General features: G+C 40.6%; 1 protein-coding gene across 3 annotated transcripts in view; it reads right to left on the bottom strand.

The window, feature by feature from the left end:
• Nucleotides 1-650: 650 nt before the first annotated feature.
• XRCC5 (X-ray repair cross complementing 5) overlaps nt 651-21,070 on the bottom strand; it is an 86,022-nt gene continuing 65,602 nt past the window's right edge. For all 3 annotated transcript variants that reach the window (XM_061384229.1, XM_061384219.1, XM_061384212.1), the window contains 5 exons: nt 16,677-16,786; nt 15,268-15,364; nt 13,354-13,421; nt 1,897-1,971; nt 651-886 (listed from right to left, as the gene is read on the bottom strand). In XM_061384229.1, coding sequence (XP_061240213.1) covers nt 872-886; nt 1,897-1,971; nt 13,354-13,421; nt 15,268-15,364; nt 16,677-16,786 — 365 coding nt within the window. In that variant the 3' untranslated portion in view covers nt 651-871. The remainder of the gene's footprint in view (nt 887-1,896; nt 1,972-13,353; nt 13,422-15,267; nt 15,365-16,676; nt 16,787-21,070) is intronic.

Genomic DNA, 21,070 nt, shown 5'->3' with positions numbered 1-21,070 from the left:
AAAAGACTTTGCTGTTTTCTTATTTTAGGAAAGGAAACATCATCCAGAAAGATAGGAAAAGGAGACTTGAATAGAGCTGGGGAAGACTGGGAAATTAAGGAAGAAATGTTTTAACAGAACCAAACCTTCTGGGAGACCTGTAGGTAGAGTGAAATGAAATGACAGAACCCTAACTACTGGCGGTGAATCTCTCAGTTATTGTGTTTTTGTTTCCTTTTGTTTTTAGGTTCACTGATATGTCAGAGGCTGGGCCAAAATAGCCTCTTTCCTTCATGAGAACATCACCATAACTCTGCTTAAAATGGGTATTCCCCTTCCTTCCCTGCTGCAGGCCAAAGTAATGTGATGACTCAAAGGCTTAAATAAAAAGAGGAATGGGCCGGCCCTTAGCCGTGACTGCCCAAAGACAGCTTCCTGTTGGTAAGAAACTAATGCCACCATTTGATCAGAGTAAGTTGTGATGCTGTTAGAGGATCAGACAATGGATGAGACTTCCTGGGGAAGACGGAGAAGCCCACCAGTGGCCATGCTATTGTTCTGGATGAGATAACTTCACGAGGGCCGCATCCTCACCACTGTACCAGATCAGGAAGGCACATGCGTAATACACATGCAAGACCAGTAAGACCAAAAAAGAAATAATACACCAATCAGAAAACGACTCTTTATAAACAAGTATGGGGTCTAAACTATCCCTTATAACTGTGTGCACTCATTCTGCAAGAAATCAGGTGATTCACTTCTGTGTAACTTGCAGGGACCACCGCCAGAACTTCCAGGTCTGCTTGAGGGACCTCCTCCAGGCTGCTGTGTTTAGAACTCTCGGCATCACAGTGATGACAGCTCTCACAGTTCTCCACACATCCATGAGCTATATCAACTCCAGCTGTAAACAGGAACAACACATTTAGGAAGGGAGCAGACCAGCTTCAGAGCACTGCTTCTCTGGGGAGGGGACCATAGACAACAATGGTTCTGCTCACTGGTGACATGCACGGACTTGCACACTTACTCACCACTAACTATTTTAGGGGGTTTCCCTGTTGGCTCAGTGGTAAAGAACCTGTCTGCCAATGCAGGAGACATGTATTTGATCCCTGGGTTGGGAAGATCCCTTGGAGAAGGAAATGGCAATCCACTCCAGAATTCTTGCCTGAGAAATTCCATGGACAGAGGAGCCTGGAGGACTATAGTTCATGAGATTGCAAACAGTCACACACGACTGAGTGACTAGACAGCAAACAAACAATAAACTATTTCAGGAGCTAAATTCGAAGCACCTCTTTTTATTTCAATACTAAGAACTTCTCCACAAAAAGCTGAAAGTTTTTACTGGACTGCGGTCATGTGAGGCTTAAAGGCAGGAAGTCCCCACACATGAAAGATGGATATAAGAGCCAACACTCGACCCAGCCTTCCAGGCATCCAGACATGGTGTGATAAGGTCCAGAAATCCCCAAATGCCCATCAGTCTATTTTGTTTACATTAAGCCCATTGAGAACATTTAAGAATGAGGCTTTTTAAATGCTGTTTTTATTTGTCAAACCACACAGACTGCACACTGTATTGCTTATTTTGGTGGAGAGCAATTTCAGTAAATTATGACATTTTGCTGCTAAAGGAACAGCCTTCCCAGCTCTTTTTCAGTCCTTCAAGGAGAGGATTAAACTGAATGAACAATAAATTTAAAGAACCAAAGAGCATAGGACTGTCTATTATGAAATTACTTATCTGATTACATTTATAATGGCGATAAATAATAATAGTGTTGAGAGCTACTGGTGTGTCAGAAACTAAAACACAAATAAGTCCAAGATAAGCAGGCTTGGTGGCTGTATTTACAGCTCAGCCAAGTTTAAGTAGGAGAACACCTGGTATACATTAAAAGTACTTACCAAGTCGTCCACGTCCCCACCCTCCTCAAAGGCGGCCGCTGAGTCTGCATTTGCATTTTCTTTGGGGGCCAGAAACTGTGAACAGAAAGTCAGGGATGATACCACAAGCACAGTTTTGCCTCCTTTGATGGAGGAACACATGCAAATGGCCCCAAAGAAGCACCATCTTGATGTACGCCCCTTCCTTTGGTTCTGGATGAGAGGACCCCTGTGAGGTTGAACAGTCCACTAACTAGTCACGGAGAAAGTTCCTGGGAAGAGGGAGGAGACGATGTGGCTCTCCAAGGCAGCGAGCATGTGGAGGGGCCTGCATCAGGCCCCGAGGACACCAGGTATCCCCATTTCTGCTTCCACAGCGGGTATGTGGGCTCATTAGGGTCAAGAAAAGAACCAAACACCCCAAACTAGTATGACTCAGTCTCTCTCTCTTTTTTTTTTTAACAAAAGCAAACTTTACTGAGGTGTAATTGGCATACAATAAATCTCAGTCTCTTTTGAAGGGAGCATTAAGGGTCAAGTGTCTGGACTTAAAAGATTATAAGCATCTACTCAATTCCACTGAGGACAAAAGAGGTAAAAGGAAGGACTTCTTCTAGGAGATGTGAAACACAAAAATGGGTGGGTTTGTTCAATTCTTTTTCTGGCAATCTTTAAATGTGTGTTATAAATTGTTTGAAAACAGGAAGGTGGATGAGAACACTTCCAGTGTACGCTTCTGTTTAGCATCAGTATTCTAGACCTGGAACTTCTACAAGGCAGATATGCAGAAAATCAAAGGGCCCTGAACTGAAGTCTGCAAGGATCGAGGAATGCAACTCAGATTTTCAAAAGGGAGTGAGTGCCCATGAAGACTATCTGAACATTCTTGCCCTCCAAAGACAGCAGTGGGGACTCTTGTCCTTCAAGGCGTGTGATAACTGAATCGAAGACCTAGGTTTTATCAATTTCTTGTCCATCCTAACACCAGAGCTGATCTTCTTGTAGGATAAGTACTTAGCATGGTGGCAGAGACCAGTCTGTAGGAGGGAGGGTTTTTAAAAGGGGAGGTGGAAGTGTGGTAGGCCTCTCCCAGTTAGCATCCCTCAGGGTGGGTGTGCATGGAGCTGGTGGGTGGTAAACAAGCCTTCCAGCCCACTTCACTCCTGTGGTAGCTCCACCCAAGCGGGAAAGGTGTGTTCATGTATACACTTTCTCGACATGAAAGCAGAGCAAGAACTGCTTTCCCTGTATTTTCTGTAATTTTTATGGTGCCGTGGACACAATCAAGGCCTCTGAAACCTAAGAATTATACATAGATTAAAAGGTCAGGAAGCAACAGTTAGAACTGGACATGGAACAACAGACTGGTTCCAAATAGGACAAGGAGTACGTCAAGGCTGTACATTGTCACCGTGCTTATTTAACTTATATGCAGAGTACATCATGAGAAACGCTGGGCTGGAAGAAGCACAAGCTGGAATCAAGACTGCCGGGAGAAATATCAATAACCTCAGATGTGTAGATAATACCACCCTTATGGCAGAAAGTGAAGAGGAACTAAAAAGCCTCTTGATGAAAGTGAAAGAGGAGAGTGAAAAAGTTGGCTTAAAGCTCAACATTCAGAAAATGAAGATCATGGCATCCAGTCCCATCACTTCGTGGGAAATAGATGGGGAAACAGTGGCTGACTTTATTTTTCTGGGCTCCAAAATCACTGCAGATGGTGATTGCAGCCATGAAATTAAAAGACGCTTACTCCTTGGAAGGAAAGTTATGACCAACCTAGACAGCATATTAAAAAACAGAGACATTACTTTGACAACAAAGGTCCATCTAGTCAAGGCTATGGTTTTTCCTGTGGTCATGTATGGATGTGAGAGTTGGACTGTGAAGAAGGCTGAGCGCCGAAGAATTGATGCTTTTGAACTGTGGTGTTGGAGAAGACTCTTGAGAATCCCTTGGACTGCAAGGAGATCCAACCAGTCCATTCTGAAGGAGATCAGTTCTGGGTGTTCATTGGAAGGACTGATGCTGAAGCTGAAACTCCAATACTTTGGTCACCTCATGCAAAGAGTTGACTCACTGGAAAAGACCCCACTGCTGGGCGTACACACTGAGGAAACCAGAATTGAAAGAGACACGTGTACCCCAATGTTCATCGTAGCATTGTTTATAATAGCCAGGACATGGAAGCAACCTAGATGTCTATCAGCAGATGAATGGATAAGAAAGCTATGGTACATATACACAATGGAGTATTACTCAGCCATTAAAAAGAATACATATGAATCAGTTCTAATGAGGTGGATGAAACTGGAGCCTATTATACAGAGTGAAGTAAGCCAGAAAGAAAAACACCAATACAGTATACTAACGCATATATATGGAATTTAGAAAGATGGTAACAATAACCCTTTATACGAGACAGCAAAAGAGACACTGATGTATAGAACAGTCTTTTGGACTCTGTGGGAGAGGGAGAGGGTGAGATGATTTGGGAGAATGGCATTGAAATACGTATAATATCATATATGAAACGAGTCGCCAGTCCGGGTTCGATGCACGATACTGGATGCTTGGGGCTGGTGCACTGGGACGACCCAGAGGGATGGTATGGGGAGGGAGGAGGGTTCAGGATGGGGAACACGTGTATACCTGTGGCGGATTCATTTAGATATTTGGCAAAACCAATACAATATTGTAAAGTTTAAAAATAAAATTAAAAAAAAAAAAAAAAGACCCTGATGTTGGGAGGGATTGGGGGCAGGAGGGGAAGGGGACAACAGAGGATGAGATGGCTGGATGGCATCACTGACTCGATGGACATGAGTTTGGATAAACTCTGGGAGTTGGTGATGGACAGGGAGGCCTGGCGTGCTGCGATTCATGGGGTCGCAGAGAGTCGGACACAACTAAGCGTCTAAAATGAACTGAACTGATGTCTCCTTACACCACAGACCAAAGCCACAGTTAAAATACAAGGCTGTATACAACAAGTCTCAGGAAGCAAGCTCTGTGTGTCCTTTAATTCCTTGTGTACTGAAACTTACTCACGTGGGTAAGAAGGGCAAGAGGAAGGCAGCACGTGCAGAGTTGGGCGAGGCTGCGTTAGTGCTGGGATGTGGCTATGACAGTCTGTTTTTGACTCATCCTCCCTCCTGGACTTTTTCCCCCCTCAGTCAAAACCACCTCATCAATCACTGACTTCAATTCTGATTGAGAGATTAAGGAGTTCACTTTTCTCTAAGGACATGTATATACCTTTCTATAGCCCTTTGCTGACTATGAACTGGACTGTGGTCAGTGCTGGAAATCAATCTGTGGTTTAGGAGACAGAAGATGCTAGCAGTGGAGGCACAGCCTGGAACAGAACAGAACTGATTCATATCATCAATTCTACTTATTTATTCGGGTTGATTATAAATAAAGATACCTGAGAGCCACATAGAGATAAATGAGTCAGCAATCCACATGTGCATCTGCAGCTGGTTTACATCTAAAGGTCAGACTCTGCTCCTGGATTCCCAAATTAATCTTTATTTATGATTCTAATTATCTTCAATATTAAAAACGTTATGGGGAGGGAGGAGGGAGGAGGGTTCAGGATGGGGAACACATGTATACCTGTGGTGGATTCATTTTGATATTTGGCAAAACTAATACAATTATGTAAAGTTTAAAAATAAAATTAAATTAAAAAAAAAAAACAAAGAGCGATTTTTATTTTGCTCCTCTCCTACTATCATTAACCCCCAGGTGATTTTCCCTACATCAAGAACATCAGCCTGAAAGATAAAGACGTATCCTTTACGTGAGAAAAGAATAAAAAAGAAGAGCTGTGTCTTACCAGAAGCCTCTGGGGGCTACAAGTGACTGGTACCTTCAAACACAAACTCTGTGGTCTTAATCGTTTTGTAGTCTGCTATATCTTGTATTACCCCCTTAGAAACCTGACCCATAGTAGGTACGCATTGATGAATCTTGGAGAAGGAAATGGCAACCCACTCCAGTCTTCTTGCCTGGAGAATCCCATGGGCAGAGGAGCCTGGCAGGCTACAGTTCATGGGAACACAAGAGTCGGACACGACTTAGTGACTAAACCATTGATGAATCTAGAAAATCCCTAATGCTTTTTGGCACACAGTCTCTAAAAGCTCCAATTCCTATTCCCATCCCACCTGCAAAGCCCCTTTCACACTGCAATTACAGGATAAATTCAGATAGGACTGTCTGCACAATATGACCATAGTATATACCATTAAACATAAATGACACGTCTCTGAGATGAGGCCAAATTCCAGGAAGAAAGGAACGGCGGCAAATAAACTCTCCTTTCCATCAAGTGCTAAACATCTGGAGCTGATTTCCTGACAGATCTACTTTACATTACTACTTAAGCAATTTACAGCTAAGAGCAGGCTGCCATCCATTATCCTTCCCACAGCCCCAGGCAAAGCTGATCTCTTACACTTATCACTCCTCACCATCAGAGTTTTTAACTACAAGTCATTTCCAGGCTGTGCATGACAGGGAAGCTAGAGATACAGCAGAGAATTCAACGACTGGCCTGTTTTCTCAATAAAAGCAACAGATTCTCTGAATGCAGCCACAAGCGGCACGAGTCAACAGTTGACTTTTCTTATGTTCTTTCTCCCTGCAATATGCTGAAAAAAGAGGACAAATAGAAAAAAAAAAAAAAACACTTGTGTGACACAGTCCTCCATCCTCATCATGTATTTGCGGTTACCAAGAAAGAAACTTCTTACTTGGAGATCTTTATGAGATGGATAAACCACTACTTCTCAGGCACACTGAAATACCACCCACAAGCAGAGAAACTGCATCGATCACTTCTACCAGAAGCTTCCAGTCCTATTCCTCCGTAAGACTAAAAACTAAAAATCAGCTTGTCCTAAGGCCCTTGCTGCTGCTGCTGCTGCTAAGTCGCTTCAGTCGTGTCCGACTCTGTGCGACCACATAGAAGGCCTTTAGCAATCCCCAAATTGAAAACACATGGCTTCCATCGGGTTGATTCCAACACCAAGGTCTAGATATACAATAGCATCACGAAGAATGAAAATCTGTTTGCATGTATTTTGTTTAAAATGACACATACTTAGGTTTCATTAATGCTATTTTCATGCTTTATAGGGAATACAGTTCAGGAGAGAAATCTGCAAACCAGTGTGGGGGAAAAGAACCATATAATAGAGGCACTGTCTGTTCCCAGTAACCCTGGGTAAGCCACTTGACCTTTCTATAACTGCTGCTGCCGCTGCCAAGTTGCTTCAGTCGTGTCCGACTCTGTGCGACCCCATAGACAGCAACCCACCAGGCTCCCCCGTCCCTGGGACTCTCCAGGCAAGAACACTGGAGTGGGTTGCCATTTCCTTCTCCAATGCATGAAAGTGAAAAGTGAAAGTGAAGTCACTCAGTCGTGTCCGACTCTTAGCGACCCCATGGACTGAGTACTGGAGTGGGTTGCCATTCCCTTCTCCGTCTATACTAGCTCTCCTCAAAAATAAAATAGGAATACTACTACTGACCTCATTTATCTCTTGGAGTTGCACTGCTTCTCAGATGAAATAAAAGATACAAAAAAATGCCTTGTGGAATTGTAGATTTTATGTTCCAATTCCTAGGAATACACTCAATATATGTTTACCAAATGACATACACAAGAATACCCGTAGCATTTTTATTCCCAGTTGCCAGTGTTTAGAAACAACCAATGTCCGTCATTAGGAGAATGGATGAAAAAATTGTGGTATAACCACAAAAGAGAATACTACATAGCTGTAATAAAGAATGAACAACTTTAACATCATGGATGAGTCATAAAAGGCACAATTCCAATTATATGAAGGTTGAGCTAGGCAAACTACTCTCAAGTGACAGATGTCAGAATACTGGGCAGGGTATCAGGGATCCTTCTGAGGTTTTGGAAATGCTCTGTATTTTTATCTGGGCAGTGGGCACCCAGATATATGACTATGTAAGAATTTAGCAGTGTTCATATTTGAGATTTGTGCTTTTACTGTATGTTCTAGCTCAATAAAAAATTTATTTTTTTTTTAATAAAAAATTTAAAATCATATCTTAAAAATATCAAGCTCTAAACAAATATAAAGTAACAATGTGACCTTTTAACTACTGCTTTTCTTGTACTAACATATAGAACTTCACTAGGGATTTAAGGCAGACAAGGAAGACAAAACAAAGGAAAATGTCATGGGATCCAACAGCGGCCAGCAGTCAGAGACAACTGTTCTCAAGAAATGATCCTTAATTCTAATCTTATAATCTTTCACAATGCTTTGGGGATCTTTTTTGGAAGAGGCAGTGTGAGAATCTTTTATGTACACATGGCTGGTGGCATTCTATGGTGGAGGCATAAAAACGCATAGAGTCCAGAGTCTGGACTCTAACCAATTCTGCTGGCCATGAACTTGTGACACTGAGAAAGTCAACTTCACCTCTCTACACTGCCTCTGGAAAATGACCAGATCACTAAGCTTTGAGCATCTATGAAGCTAAGATGGAAAAATCAATAAATGTCAACAGCAATACAGAAGGCCAGATTAGGCAACTATAAGGAAAACAAGTGCTAACATGATGCCTTTTCCCCCATAAGAGTTTGTATCAAATGATTATTTAGACAAATCTCAACCTTGGAATCCTGTGAGAAACAATATTCCAAAGCCACGGGAATAAATTCTCTTTCCTCTCTGTGCTCTTAATATGGAGTAAAAAGAATGGAGGGCTGGGGCTCAGTCCTACCACTGGATTCCTGGCCAGTGACACTGCGAGACTGTAAGCACATGGTTTTATGTCTCAGCCCTAAGTTTCTTCATGTGTATATAAAATAAGGAGTTTGGACCAGATCAGGATTTTTCAGGTTCTGTTCCCTGAGGGCTCTTCTAAGTTCTCAGAGCATGGGTAACCCCAAATTTCCACTCCCACTATCCATCAAGGGAGAAGTATCACCCTTCTATGTTTTATGTATCAGGCTTCCTTTTAAGCTTTCAGTTTTAAAAATAAAAACTCAGCTAGATCATCATTAGGATTCCTTCCAGCTGAATAAAATTCTATACAACTTAAGCCAATATCCTCTGCCTTAGTTAAGAATCTGACTTGTTTAATCCTTTTAGCCCAGGGCTTCCCATCATTCTTTGTTGTCAGGGGCTCTACCTACTAGGAGTCAGTGGCATGCCCCCTGCTGTAACCACCTGGAATGTCTCTGGACAATGCTAATATCCCCTGGGGTATAAAATCACGCCTGGCTGAGAACCACTGTTTTAACCCTAACACAGGTTAGTAGGAAAAAATTAAAAAAAAAATTTTTTTATAAAGATGACAAACTTTGAATGAAGAATCAGCCTTTCTTGACCTTTTACAAGTTCAGGTCTCTCATGGACCACGGATGGTTCCCTGGTCCTGGATTGTGATGCTCCTGGAATGTGGCAGGATAAACAGGCACAACTCCTACCCACCACAGAGCCAAGCCCTGTGAATGAGATGACAAAGCGTGCACAGGAGCTACAAAGTCCTCTCCATGTTGTTGCCAATGGCAAGACTTCATCTTTTTATGGCTGAGTAGTATTCCGTGGTGTATGTATACCACGTCTTCTTTACTCATTCATCATCAATGGACACTTAGGTGTTTGTTTTTTTTCCGATCTGTTATCATAAGTAATGCTATGGTGAACACCAAGGTGTATATATCTTTTTGAAATATGGTCCTTGAGAGGATTATGCTAAGTGAAATAAGTCAGATGAAGAAAGATAAACAATGTACGATTTCACCAAAACCAGAACAAATGAACAAACCAAATGAAACAAAAATAAACCCATAGATACAGAGAACAGACTAGTAGTTACCAGAAGGGAAGGCATGACGGGAGGGTGAAATGGGTAAAGACGGTCAACTGTATGGGATGAATGGAAATCAAACTTTTGGTGGTGAGCGTGTAGTATACACAGAAGTTGAACTATAATGCTGTACACAGAAATTTACTAATGGTATAAAGCAATGTGAACTCAATAAAAAGAAACAAAATAAAACTGGAGGAAAAATACATATACAAACATCAAACACTAATGGCATGTCTAACTAACTACCAGAAAACAGAAAAAGTGAAAGAATTCATGAGTGGAAAACAGGAGTTATATTTATATCTAGGCTTCAAAATCAAACAGAGGTATCAGTTAGCGAAAGGAAAAGTGACTGTCTAAGCTTATGTCAAGGCTATGGTTTTTCCTGTGGTCATGTATGGATGTGAGAGTTGGACTGTGAAGAAGGCTGAGCACTGAAGAATTGATGCTTTTGAACTGTGGTGTTGGAGAAGACTCTTGAGAGTCCCTTGGACTGCAAGGAGATCCAACCAGTCCATTCTGAAGGAGCTCAGCCCTGGGATTTCTTCGGAAGGAAAAATGCTAAAGCTGAAACTCCAACACTTTGGCCACCTCATGCGAAGAGTTGACTCACTGGAAAAGACTCTGATGCTGGGAGGGATTGGGGGCAGGAGGAGAAGGGGACGACAGAGGATGAGATGGCTGGATGGCATCACTGACTCGATGGACATGAGTTTGAGTGAACTCCGGGAGTTGGTGATGGACAGGGAGGCCTGGCGTGCTGCGATTCATGGGGTCGCAAAGAGTCAGACACGACTGAGTGACTGAACTGAACTGAACTGAACTGAAGCTTACGTCATGAGAGAACTTTCTAATTCTACAGCAAGAATGACTTACCTATATTCTCAAAGAATCATAAAATCCACACATTTCTAGAATATATCAGAGGGAAACAGCTGTCCTTAAGATGGGCAAGTGTAAAGTCATGATTTAATTTTCATTTAAAATGGGCATCCCTGAATAATAATTCCTTTCAAATCATCATTTAACAGCAATAATGTGACAGTGTGCCAACTTTAAATAACATGGTCAATATCTTGAAATGATTTTAATGGACTATGAGGATTATTCTTCAGTGTCTGAATACAGCCAAGTTTCTGTAATTGATTCTTTGGGAAGTGACCAAACATAACAGTTGCTTTGAAGAAAATGTAAATGAGTATTTTATTGTGTGGTCAAAACTGATTATACTTCCATAACTTGGCTAAGAGAAAAAGCTGAAGCATGTCTCTCCTATTAAAACCACAAGGAATCAACTTCCTTGAGCCAGAATTGTACTAATTCTCCCCATTATCATCCGTATGTACCTTCTCCCTTCCACAATTCTCTCCAAAAATCAACAGGTGCCATTAAAAATTAAAAAAATTTTTTTTAACATAGAGGACTAAGTTTTTATTCTGGAAAAAAAAAGGGGGGCTCCTGTGATACCGAAGCAGACACAAAAGCATAATCTTACAGGTCAGACATGACAGAGTGTGTGCCGAGAGTCAGTCACAACAGCAAGCTTCACTCTGCTATGTTGACCATGCTTTCTCTCTGTTCAAACACAGTGATGTTTTCGGACTTGTTTTAACCAACCGAAATCAGTTCTGTTGATATTAGAATCACGTAAGGACACCCACCCGTATCTAGTCTTCACTGAAATTCTTCTCTGCAGCTTCATTACCAGACATTAAAATTCCTGATGGTTATGCTCTGTGCTCTTTAATTCCAAAGGTGATATTACATTTGCAACAAAGACTAAGGCCCAGACACACTCGCAGGAAGCACATTATCCCTTCTTAGCTTTCTTCCTTTTCTCGTATTCCAGCCTCACTCAACTCTGACACCTTCGGTTAAGAGGTACTGCTTAGGGGAAAAGACTGCCTTTTCAGGTCAGGGCTTTCCGCTTCCTCCCAAAACTGTAACGTACTCAGCTCTCAGCTGGATGACAGATTTTTTTGAATGCAATAATGATTAATATGAAACTATCTGCCTTATTTTACCTGTTTACCAAAAGCTGATTGATAAGCCTTCACTCTACATGATTTTACGTGTCACCTTAACTCTTCTATGGTGCCCAGCTGTTATGGCAAACACTAGATGTTGCTGTGAAGGTATTTTATGAATGTGACTAACATTTACAATCAGCTGACTAAGTAAAGAAGGTTACCCTCAATAATGTTGGTAAGCCTGATCCAATCAGTTGAAGGAATTATGCCCCTGGAATGTAATACAGAAATCTTGCCTTAATTTCCAGCTTGCTGGCCTGCTCTATAAATTCCACATTTGCCAGCCCCTACAACTGTGTGAGCCAGTTCCTTAAAATGAATCAATCCCCCCTCCACACCCTCCCCCCACACAGTATTGGTTCTCTCTGCAGAGCCCTGAATGACACACCCTAGTTCCAGGGGGAAGTATTATCATGCCATTGCATAAAATAACAAATCCAGTTAAAGGGCACTCTGAAGCCCACAGTACTCAGTCTTGACTGTGGCAGCAATGGGTACAGACATCACAGAACTTTCTCTGAGACAACCGTCAGCATCTTGAAGAATGCTTTTTAAATTCTGAGATCTTACTTTCTGAGAGCAGGGGCCATATCTGTTCTTTAACAAAATGCTTTTGCCAGGCAGAGTGCTTAATAAAAAGTCTTGTATATTCTAATTTCTTTGCCAAACAATATCATGTTTTTTGCCAAATGTGTTTTCTGAACTGAAAATTCAAGATTTTTAAACTTTGGCCTGCGTTTAGCCCATAGATGAACATCTCTGGCCTTGTTTCCGCTATTCCCTTAGATTCCTGTTCATGGGTCCCTGACCAAGCTCTCCCTTACCAGGCAGTTAATTTTTGAGTCTCCAATGCTTCCTTCTGCTACCCTGTAAGCAACTGAGTCTCTAGAGGGCGGGGGTGCTGTTTTATCGTTCAGTACAGTGCCCAGCAAACATACTGTAGCCCAGCAAACATAACTGACGGCTGCCATGTGTTGTACTAGCAAGGCTGGGTCAACCACCGACTGTAAATAACACTGGATGTTATGAACCATATACATCTGAGCTACTCAATTTAATTTCATTGAAATTTCATCACAAGTATGCAGTATAATGAAGAAGAATTGAGCTGAACAGCTGTATGTTTTTGACTCACAACTGAATCAGATGTAATGCTCATCCTCCACACAGGAAGACACCAAGTATGTTGACCATTTGCATCAATATGAAGTCTTTTTTTGTTGTTAAAAATAACTCCCTGGTGACTAATGTGTGGCCTGGGTGGGGATCACTGGGCTAGATGGATTTCCTAGCCTTAACCAGGGTCTACTATGGATCACAAACTCTAGAGGTACTGAAGTGCAACTGTAGGTGAGTTCTAGAAACATTATCGTAGTTTATGGCAAACTGAATGAGATTACAATTTCTCCTATGAGGATGCTGCAGCTGAAGCAATTTGCCTGTTGGTTGAGTAAAGAACGGTACAGTAATCTAGTTACCCCTAGAATTTTACTTCTTCAAGGAAGAATGAGCACCAAGAAAATAATCTCCACCACAATAATTCATCTAAAGGCAGGGAGTTAGCCCGCAATACCTTTTTGGCTTCCTCAGTGGTGACAGAGCTTCCAGGGGCTTCATCTTTGGTGATCAGAGTAACTCCATCTATAAAGTAATTCACAGAAGAAAATTCAAGTACAGAGACTCAAGCCCAATCCCACCTTCCTTTCCACCACACCTCCTCCCAGCTTTGCATGGGAGATTTTTGGAATTATTAATATAAAGGTGCTCTTCTCTATAGGAAATATAAAGCTTTATGAAAGATGCTGAACTCACATCATTTTTTCCATCTTCCATCGCCCTTTCTCCTATGTTTGCTTATAGAAAATGAAAGCCACATCACAAATGTTACCTGTTGTGTGAAGTCTTTCTTGATTCAATCTCTCCCTTAGAACTCTTCAGATCACTTTGTTTATCCCTTTGAAATAGCTCTCACCATACTGTATCCTGTATGACTGTAAATATTTTATCCCTCCTAACAGATTATACTTTCTCTAGGGCAGGGATTACATTTTATTCATTCTTCTATTTCCCTCAGTGTATGTCATAGCAGGAGCTCAGTAAATAAATGCAAATTGAGTAACTATGCTTTGGTCCAAACCCATTAGGTACCAGATACGGGAATCTGTAGACTTTCTGACTTCTAGCAGTGTGACCAGCTATTGATGGAATGGCAGAAAGCTAAGGTCAGAAGAAAACACGCTCTTACAAAGATCTTGCCTATCATTTAGCCTAGAGTGTTGAGTTGAACTCAGTGAGAGCAAATTAAGGATGGAAAATCTACCCTTTAGTTTTCTCTTCTTAAGATTTTCTTCTGTCTCAAATGGTTAATGCACAAAACGTTCTCAGAAAAGCACATGCATTTAACATCCATTTGTACCTAGAAATGGCACAAGGTCATGTGTATTCTCTCAACAGGATGGATATCTATCTATCTATCTATCTATCTATCTTGTGTTCTTGTGTATGTTCTTCAAATTTCTTTTCAGCAAGCAATATACCGGAGGCATTCAATAGCTACCAAAACCAAACTCTTTCATCTACTGGGTCGACAGCAGAGACACAAAAGTGATTTGAGTAAGCCCAATTCACCACCTATTCTAATTGCTTTTGCTCCCCAGCGTAGAAGTTAAAGGGCTGAAAAATTAACTGTCAGGGAAATGGTTGTCTGTGTGATGAAAAACTGCCTGTTAGAAGCTGGAGAGATGGGCATGTGACTCCTTTTTTTACAGAGTTTGCAAAGAAGGACAGGTTGAAACTAATTTGGGGGCTCTACTTCAAGTACGAAGTTTTGTACTTTGCAACATCATTGTTTTCGTAATATGTACTTTTAATAGGTAATATCTTGTGTTTCGGTTCTGAAAGAAAATCAAGCCAGGTTAAAGGAAATGGGCAAAGGGCATGATGGAAATCAAACAACAAGCCTAAAAGTGAAAGAATGTTTGTTGCCCTGTTTCTATGTTTAATTTGCATTAGTCACTGTGAATAAGTGAGTGGCTTTGGTGCATGAAGACACTGGTTGGCTAATATAAAATGCCCAAGAACATGGCAATGAAAGACAGAGGAAGCAAAATGTGGGGGAGATTAACGAAAGTGCTATGGATCCAGCAGGACTTACAGGTCTAAGAATCTGAGACAGGGATCAATGACTGCCTATACAGCTTCTTCGGTCATCAAACAGAAAGGCACAGTCATGAAAGGGCCACACTACACAAAGAGTTTAAGATGGGACTTATATGTTTACTTATTATTTATCACTTTGTAGTTCTGCTTATTAATCAAGATTTTCAGTTCACCAAATACTGAGCATTTCCCAAATCCACATGGAAAAATCCACACGGGACGTCATCAGGTCCTCACATAACACATCACACAATATAATTTATATTTAGAACTTATACTTGGAAAATATAGCATAACTATTTCAAGAAAAAGACAAAAGACACCTTACCATGGACGACAATTTCCCAGAAATGATTTAATTGTTTAACTTCCACTTTCTCTCGAAGGGCTTTCAGGAAATTGTTAAAGCGCTGCTCTTCTGAAAACTGCAAGAGCGTGTGGGGGTAGGGAAGGTGGCAGGTCAGAGCTCATACAGAAACATAATTCACCCCAAAGCATTTTATACACACACACACACACACATATACACACACACAAATCCACCATATTTAATTATTAAACACACATAAAATGTTCTTCTTTGGTAAATTTCAGCTTCGTTTGCTAGGAGTTGTAAATCTTTCCATCTGTTGAAGGCACAGAAATTTCCATAGCTACCCAGGTTTTTTTGTGGCCTGGTACTTTGTTCTTTTAGGTTTTAATATAGACAAATTCAAACAAAAACAGAGCAATTTAGTGGATGCTGTGCACCCATCACCCTTGTAACATCTACACCCTCACTTTCTCCCACGACTCTTGGGTTGTTTTTAAACAAATTTCAACCATATTAGCTCATCTATAAATATGCAATATCTAAAATATAGACTTAAAAAATTCACAAAAAATTAATAATAAGAGTAATAACCAGTCAGTATTCACATATTCCCAACTTTCTTTTTATATTTTTAGTTTAAAAAAGGTCATTAAGATTGACTAATATGTCTCTAAGGCCTCTTTGGCTCCTCTTGCACCTTTCTCTCTTTCTTTTTTGGAGTCCAATGACCTGGTGGTTTAAAGGACATGCGGTGCCAACAGTGCACGGAAGTTTTCTCAGACACTCTCTCCGGGCAGCGGGGGGTGTGCGCACTAAAAACACTTCCACTACCTTTTCAGCTAAGCAAATCTTTCTCCACCTGACTGAGTCATCTTTAGTCTTATATTGACTCCATTTGGCCCAAAGTTGATATTTGATAAAATTGATATTGATCTGTAGGGCATTTGGTTTATCTACTTCTGAATCTTTCATCCCATTCTAATTTTAACAATATTTTTATTTTCTTATCACTCTTTGTAACTACCTAAACAATTCAAGAAGTAATTTGGTCATTCATCAATCCTCTCAATAATTATCTAACTGTATTTTCTCCATCCATTTCCTTAAAATAGTTAGCCAAACAGAATCCAATAGAAGAGAAATTTGGTTGGCTCACTAAGTAGAAATCATAAAGCCAGGGCTATAGTGTAATAAAAAGCTAACTTCGAGGGATACAACATCCCAGTCACCCACCCATCTTTATTCTTCCTCAGAAATGACAGCAATAGTAACATGAGCTAGTCATTTCTACTCCTCTTGGCATATGTTGCTCTTCACAATAAGGATGATCATTTTCAAAGCCCAGGCTTATCTGTGGGGTGCTGTATGTCTCTCCCCTGTGATGGTGGCCAACTGTTTAGGAAGAGGACACAGGATAGAGTTACCTGAATGGCTTCTTCCCTGAAGGCTTTGATGCAGTCCATGCTCTTCATGAAATACAGTGTTTCGTTAGTATCCAAAAACTGCTCGATGTGATTTATTAGCTGGTGACTCGCTAGAACATAAGACAATACATTTATTTTCCTCAATCTGAGTGACGCTTGTTAGAGAGAATGGATGCTCCTGTGTGCCTGTAAGTAGTGTGTTTTTATGGATCAAGAGCCTCCCTTGTGGTCTGTTTGCACAAAAGCCATTCTTCTTTTAAGGGGGTGGATGGGAAGGAAAGATGAAATGCAGAATGCTGATTTCAAAAGTCTACATTTAAAAGGTTTGGGTAATACTGACATTTGTCAAGAAATAAAATTTCTTAAGTGCTTAGAATTATAGCTAAATACTTCTTTTGGAATTTCAAACATTAAGCTGTTATTGCTTTTTATTTACCCCCCAAAATTTAGGGACCATTTGGGTATCTCAAAAGCGCATTTCCTGATAACATCATAAAAAACATATCTTCTATTTCCTCCCCTAATTCCACTCAGGATAAATGTCAAATAGTGTCAGACAAAGAAAAATAATCAGCCAGGGACACTCCACCCTCTTCCAATCACAGATCACATTAGAAAAGACCAGCCCTCAACTTAATTTAGTAATATCCCTATAGAATGGAAAATCATTGCTACTTATCTTCTGCCCTCAGTTGAATCTCAAGAGTCTCTAAGGTACTCAGCACTCTACGAAGCCATGGATACTTAACAAATGATAATGGTCAGCAAGCAACGTCATAAGTGATACAGAAAGAGGAAATGCATTAATAACGTTACGGTTTCCAAGGTGGGCTGCAATTTGAGACTGCCTCATAAACAAAACATTCTTCATTTAAAAAAGCAGAGGAAATTAAAACATAAAGTCATCAGGGAACTTAAAGTGGTTAAGCAGGTCAAAACAGACTTATGATCTGTGCAGAAGAACAAACCAAGGAGACAGGCATAAGTCATGACCTAAAGGCTCATTCTTACTTGTTTCCTGAAACTGCTCGCTAGCTAGCTGTTCAGCAATTTGTGCTGAATGGTCAAGATGTTCTAAGAGTGCACATGTGCCATTGTTGTGGCCTCATCTGAGCTTTCCCATAGTTACGAATGTGTGCCTGCAGTACTAATGAAAACTACTTTCAAGGCTTCCCTATAAAGGCTAAAGGCCGCCAGCTGAATCACAGTGACTGGAGCACTGCTCAATACCTTATGAAAGACATGAAATGCAGAGCCATCAACTTATTTGCCAAGGATCCTATAGCATGTGGAAAGGATTCAAAAACTGGATGAAGTATTTCCTAATACAATAATTTTGCAGCAAGTGAAAACATCCTGGTAACCATTTCATCTTTTCTACCAAATAGGAGATTATGATCTCCATCACAACGAACTACTTAACCAACTTGAGGGATTAAAGAAAACACTTTTCTGAAATTTCAGAAATCTTTACCCATGTATCCTATAGCAGTGAATTAACATCCAACTATGATTCAAAGCAGAGAAGGAATGTTTGGATAGGACTTTTGAAACAAAGTTTTAAATAATACAACCCTGATCAGTAAGCAGAGCAGAAAACTATCAACAAGAAGCTGAGACCAAAAGAAGCTATCTCCTTCTTTTAGCCTGGAAAGGGAAAGTAAGAGAAATGTTTGATATTTCCACTCAAGCAGCCTGCTTTCTCAGATAGTCTGATAGCAAGTTCACTCAGCGTTTCCTATCTGGGCACAAATGAGAATTTTTAAAGGCCAAGGGCAATAATCCCAGAGACATCACATTTCTCATTTCTTTTGAAATGTGAATGAGGAAATCTCTGCAAGTTATAATGTAAAGCTGTAATATTTCTCTTTGCTTGATACAGTGATTATTTTAATTTAGCCTAATACATATTTACTGTGTAACTGCAACATATAAGATGCTATACTATGTTCTATAGGAAACACAATGAAGTTGAAGATAAGATCCTTGCCGGTGGGGAGTTTACATGCTAATAGAGAATATAACACATATACATAAAAATAGTAACAGAGGTCAACATGAAGAGCTGAGTGGTACAGAAATATATCAACTAATCTGAATTTTAAAAACTCTTTGGTGATTATAAGAAAGATTTGTGAATTAACTTGGCTTTTTTGCTGGGCAATGAAGGAAAAGTAGAATTTGGCTATCAGACAGCCAAAAAACAGAATGAGCAAAAGTATAAAGCAGAGAGTTGGGAAAGCACGGGGTGTATGTGGAGGAAAGGACACGGTCCGGCGCGTGGAGTCCAGGGCCAGGAGTAGCGAAGAAAGACGAGGAGAGGTGGAAGGGAAGGGCGTCCCAAGGAGAGTGAACAGTGTGCATGAGGAGCTGGGGCAGGACAGAGAAAGTACAGGAAAAAAAGGGTTCAAGACCAAGCCTTTAAGGAACCTCAGGATTCAGAGGCTGTACAGAGGAAAGGCTGCTGATAAAGGAGGCCAAGAAGGGATGGTTAGGGAGGCAGGAGAGAGTCAGGAGGGTATGGCCCCACAGATACTAAGAGAAGAAATTATCTGAAGATAAGAATTGTCTACTGTGTTATAAAGTGCTACATACATAATATTACACATTATTATTACATAAATTCTGCAAGGAAAAGAGTGTAATGAGCACAGAAGATAAAGGACTCTAAAACACAGGGTGTCCTTGGGCCTGGGAGCCCATGAAACAACTAGACAGTGCTGAATTGCTCTGCAAAACAGGCTCTGCACCCATCCTTATCTTGAATCTTGATAGCACACACACACACACACACACATCTTATAGAAAAAAAATAGAAAAAAATACTCAAAAGAAACTAAAATAAAGCAAATGTGAAAGCCAATAACCCACTTGCAATAATGATATGGATAAGACAGAATACAAAGAGAAGGAAGTAGCAGTCTCAATTCTCAGTTTCCATTTAAGAATGACATCCTTACGTATCTGTGGGCCCATGTAGATTTAGTTTTCTTATTTACATGTTGGACTGTTCTGTCCTTTCCCCCAGAAGGTTCAGGAATGCAGGTAGATAAACATACCCAAACTTCAGACAAACCCAATGAATACACAGAACCAGACTCTATCCTTCTCGGAACAATCAGTTATGTGGCCTGTGCATCTGGCCCCCTACCTAGACTATTTTGTGGTTCACTGATTATAATGAACCTTTTAACACCAGTGAATAGATGTGATGGATGATGCTCTAATATACTGAATTTCAGAATGGGATGTGGATGAGGGACTTCTCATCCAAACTTTGGTGGCATTTCCCTGCCATTTTTAATAAATGTAAAAATGCAGAAGTGGCTGACATAAGTAATCTAACTCTGGCTGGATTATGCTTTTGATGCCCCCTTCTCTCCTCCTCCTCATACAGGAAATGCTGAGGACTGGGGTGCTTTCCTCTGCTTCCACATCAATCACGGTATTCACGCTCAGTAAATCACAGCTCCAACTATAGTTCACGAAAATGCTTTTTCAAAATTACTCAGAGGCTCAATAATACTCATTAGCAGCTAATATAAAAAATGGCCACTGGAAGGGCCATCCATCTTAGGATAGTAGTCAAGCAAAGGCTGTCATTTATCTCAAGAAGTCTTCAAAATCAAGATGTCTATTCTGGATTTCAAACCTGTCTGTTCTGGATTTTGAGGTTTTTAACAGAGGCATTAATATGTTAATCTAGAATCTGACATGAGTACAGATCGTTGATACGCAAAATGAGTTTTCATACTTACAATACTTTAGTGTTATATTAAAATCTTATCAAGATTCAAAAGTGTTATGTAAGAGGAAAACAGTGGTGTTTTTTTGTTTTAATCTGAAATGTATGCTTTTTTTCTCTCTCCAGAAAACCTTCAACACCTTCCAAAAGTGAAAGGGATAGTTGCTCAGTCCTGTCTGACTCTTTGAGACCCCATGGACTGTAGCCCACCAGGCTCCCCATCCTGGAACTTTCCACACAAAAATATTAGAATGGATTGTCATTCCCTTCTCCAAGGGATCTTCCCAACCCAGCGATCAAATCTCAGTCTCCTGCATTGCAGGCAGAATCTTTATCATTTGAGCCACCAGGGAAGCCCCCCAAAGTTCTACAAAATGAATCATCCCTCTTCCTGCTGCTCAGTCATGACCGTCTGGGGCCATGTGCTTGCTGGTCTCTGACTTGACATTTACTTACTCCTCTCTTTTCTGCAAAGATGTTTCCAACAAAGTAAAAGGAAGTCATTTAATGAGGGGTTTTTTTCCCTCTATCCTACAGAGCCAAAAGAGCAGTAGTTCACTCAACCGTCACGTGTTATGTATAAGGGACTGGAAAGCTATCGCAAATGATTTTGCTGAACCCAGGCATCATTCAGGATGTTTCTCAATTT

Source organism: Bos javanicus, chromosome 2 (assembly GCF_032452875.1).
Source record: "Bos javanicus breed banteng chromosome 2, ARS-OSU_banteng_1.0, whole genome shotgun sequence".
NCBI lineage: Eukaryota > Metazoa > Chordata > Mammalia > Artiodactyla > Bovidae > Bos > Bos javanicus.
This window is presented reverse-complemented; position numbering and strand designations above follow the sequence as displayed.